The sequence below is a fragment of the Dendrobium catenatum genome, unplaced genomic scaffold (assembly GCF_001605985.2).
Source record: "Dendrobium catenatum unplaced genomic scaffold, ASM160598v2 fragScaff_scaffold_1056, whole genome shotgun sequence".
NCBI lineage: Eukaryota > Viridiplantae > Streptophyta > Magnoliopsida > Asparagales > Orchidaceae > Dendrobium > Dendrobium catenatum.
In genome coordinates this window covers 9,128,208-9,132,120 of record NW_021319518.1, presented here as the reverse complement: position 1 = coordinate 9,132,120, position 3,913 = coordinate 9,128,208, and the positions used below count along the sequence as shown (strand labels likewise).

Here is a 3,913-nt window from a genome sequence, read left to right as displayed (position 1 = left end):
AATGACAATTATACGATTATTATTCTTAAGTTATTTTTTGAAGGATGAGTATACATAATATTGAGAGAGCTAGACTGTAGCTAAAGAGGGATCCTCTGAGGGTTCCGCATATATTTTTTTACTATACCACTTGGTCGCATGCAATAGGCAGAATGCAAAATGGATGAATTTATGGGTTAAACTATTCTATCTCTAGCTACTATGCAAACAACTAGGAGAGTTTATAACTTGATAGCAGAGATATAAAATGTCTAAAAATCACAAGTGAAGATCAACATTTAGATATAGGATTAGCTTCGAAGTTTGAGAGATCAGATTAGTGGATTAGTGGAAATCACCTTTCACCTACATCGGCTGAGTAGGAGAGTGAGGATATAGATTTTGCTTAGGTTTTCTATGTAGGCAGGGGCGGATCCAGCTCCTTTTTTTAGGGTGGGAAAAAAAAAATTTTTTTTGGGGGATGGGCAAAGATGCTTAGGATTGATAAAATTAGGACAAAAAATTTATTTTAGGTGGGGCAAAATGTGCAAAATACCCAAAATATTCTAAAAAAATCCCTCTAAATATTAAAAAAAAAAATTTTGAGGGTGGGCATTTGCCCACCCTTAGGCCAATGTGGATCCGCCTATGTATGTAGGGGTTCTTGATGTATTTTACTTTTTTATGTATAAATTTATGTTTACGTTAGCAGTATTGTAGTAATTGTAGAGCAGTTAGAATATAATTGTCTATTTGAGAAGTTGGTATATATGATTGTACAAAATTATGTTTCTTATGTTTATTTTAGCATTTTCATTGAAATATTAGCATTATTAATTACTATTTTTAAACTGCTTGGATTATTATTGTTGAAAGCTCAATAACTGATTGTATGTGCTATTTTTTAATTAATGATATAGGTTTCCGACAGATTTGTGGTGGAATTCTGCCACATCATGGAAATGACGTCCATGTATCGTATTTTGTGATAGAGCAGTTCGTCATAAATTGCAGCGGATTTGTGGCAGTATTTTCATCACAATTTATGACGGCAATTCCGCCGCAATTTGTGGCTGAAATTCCGCCGCAAATTCGTCGTAATTTGCGATAGAATTTGCATCAGGAAGCTAAAACGAAGGCGACATTTTTTCATAATCAATTTCATTGTAAATCCGCCGCAAAATATTTGTAATGGATGGGTTCTATCACATTTACTTTTGAGACACGACTTTTACTGTCGGAAATTTTTCCATCACAAATCCGCTGCAAACTAAAATTTGTGACTGATTTATATTGTTTTACATCTGATTTATCTGCCGCAAAAACCTACCTTTTATGTAGTTTCATATTCATTTCTCAAGTTATTAAAATACTAAAAATTAATAAATTTATTTGATTTTACAAATAACTAAATACGTTTCATATAATCAATATTTTGTTTGTGCATGTAACATACATAAATGACCAAAATAAAATATTTCGAATAAAATTTTCAATTTAAAATTATTGAAAATGAGTATTTTACCTATTTAATTTACTTTTAGATTAATATAATATGAAAAATAATTATTAATTATATATTATACTCACATCAAAATAAAATAAGAATAATCGAATTTGAAGAAGAATATATCATTATATCCTAATCAAATATCTTTCCCACCAAAATGCCCCTTTAAGCGTAAATGTCATTCTTAAAGCCGCTGGTTAATTTTAACCTTTAATCACCGCGTCAAAGATATTCTCTAACGAATTTCGAAAGTCTTACCGCATAAAACCTCTATGCGAACTACAGATCCGCCGTCAGGATACTTCTAATTCTACGAACGGCAGATCGTGCGTACGCATACAAACTTTCCTATGCGGGCATGTCGGTTGCCTCAAATTTCATCTAACTAATTAATACTTCCCTCGCAAGACGCGCATTCTAATTTCAAAGTATTCTCACCCGCGAAGCATCCTTAAGCCCCACTTCTCCACCTCATCGCTGGCGCTCGCTCGAGGATTGGCTGGGGCCGCATGGTGCCAGCTTTGAATCCCCACCGCGGATCACCACAACGCGTTCCTTTAGTTTTAAATAGAAATTAGCCATAAGACAAATATGCCCTTACATTGAATGATAAACCCCCAATAGCCGAACAAACCAAAGGACTCCACCGACTTTTCACGGATCTTAGCTGTGGTTTAGCTGTTCGTGATATTCCCTTCGATTTCTATCTCTATCGCTTCCTCTCCCTTCCCCCTCTCAGGAAAAAACGAAAACCCTAGCCGTTTTTCTCTCTCCTCATTCCTCTCCCTGTAGCTGAAGGATGAGATGAAGAGTGGTACACAACTGCTTCTCATTCATCTCCTAATCCTCGCCGTCGCCACCGCAGTTGCAGGTGCGAGGGCGGGATTCGCTAGCCGGGGGTTGAGTGACGCGGAGGCGGGGTATATCCGGCATCGGCAGCTTCTTTACTACCGCGATGAGTTTGGTGACAGGGGAGAGAAGGTTGACGTTGACCCATCGCTTTTCTTTCCCAACTCGCACCTCCGAAACGCCTACATTGCACTTCAGGCTTGGAAGCAGGCGATCATTTCAGATCCTTTGAATCTGACCGGGACATGGGTGGGATCTAATGTCTGCAAATATAAGGGCGTATTCTGCGCGCCGCTGCCGTCCAATCACAGCCTCATCGTTGTCGCGAGTATCGATCTCAACCACGCCGACATCGCCGGGTACCTGCCAGAGGAGCTCGGGCTTCTCACTGACCTCGCCGTATTCCACATCAACTCCAACCGGTTCTGCGGTACGATTCCACACCGCTTTGATCGCCTCCGCCTTCTCTTCGAGCTCGATCTCAGTAACAACCGTTTCGCCGGGAAGTTCCCTGACGTTGTGCTACGTCTCCCTTCTCTTAAATATCTTGACCTCCGGTTCAATGAGTTTGAAGGCACGGTACCGTCTGAGCTTTTTGATAAGGATCTCGACGCCATTTTCATCAACAGCAACCGATTCCGTTTCGATATCCCTAACAACATCGGGAATTCTCCGGTCTCGGTCATCGTCCTCGCTAACAATCGCTTCGGCGGGTGCTTGCCGGCGAGCATTGGTAACATGTCGAAAACCCTGAACGAAATTATACTTATGAACAATGGGCTTAGATCTTGCTTCCCTAAGGAGATTGGACTACTTAAGAAGCTCACCGTGCTCGATGTGAGCTTCAACCAACTAATCGGCCCGCTGCCGAACGAGATCGGCGGTATGCGGAGCTTGGAACAGCTCGATGTAGCGCACAATTTACTCTCTGGTCAGATCCCTGCATCGATTTGCAATCTCCCGCGTCTTGAGAACTTTACATTCTCTTATAATTTTTTCACCGGAGAGCCACCGGCCTGTATTGGGTTACCATCGTTTGACGATAGGCGAAACTGTTTAGCTGGCCGACCGGCGCAGAGAACGCCTGCGCAATGCTCTGCGTTCGGGCGTCTTCCCGTCCGCTGCAGTTCGTTCAACTGTGCACCGTTTGTTCCATTCCTTCCCCCGCCACCGCCTCCATCCCCGCCGCCACCTTCACCGACCGTCTCACCACCACCTTTGCTGCCCGTCTCACCGCCACCTATAGTTCCATCATCGCCTCCAACACCTGTAGTTTTTCCACCTTCTCCTGTTAACCCATCGCCTCCCCCATCCCCTGTTCCACCACCACCGTCCCCTCGATCACCTTCTACTCCATCCACCTCTCCTCCGCCTCCACCGTCACCTTCACCGTCACCTTCACCTCCTCCACCATCTCCACCTTTGTCATTTTCACCGCCACCTCCATCTCCTCCTCCACCATCTCCACCTTTGTCATTTTCGCCGCCACCTCCATCTCCTCCTCCACCTTCTCCATCACCACCACCTCCTTCACCTCCTCCACCATCCCCTTCGCCACCCTCACCTATATCTTCC

The 3,913-nt window shown here is 43.0% G+C and overlaps 1 protein-coding gene across 1 annotated transcript in view; it reads left to right on the top strand.

The window, feature by feature from the left end:
- Positions 1-2,148: 2,148 nt before the first annotated feature.
- The window catches only part of LOC110105606 (leucine-rich repeat extensin-like protein 4), a 2,864-nt gene continuing 1,099 nt past the window's right edge, over positions 2,149-3,913 (top strand). The window contains exon 1 of the mRNA XM_020835169.2: positions 2,149-3,557. Within this exon, the coding sequence (XP_020690828.1) occupies positions 2,294-3,557 (1,264 nt within the window). The 5' untranslated portion in view covers positions 2,149-2,293. The remainder of the gene's footprint in view (positions 3,558-3,913) is intronic.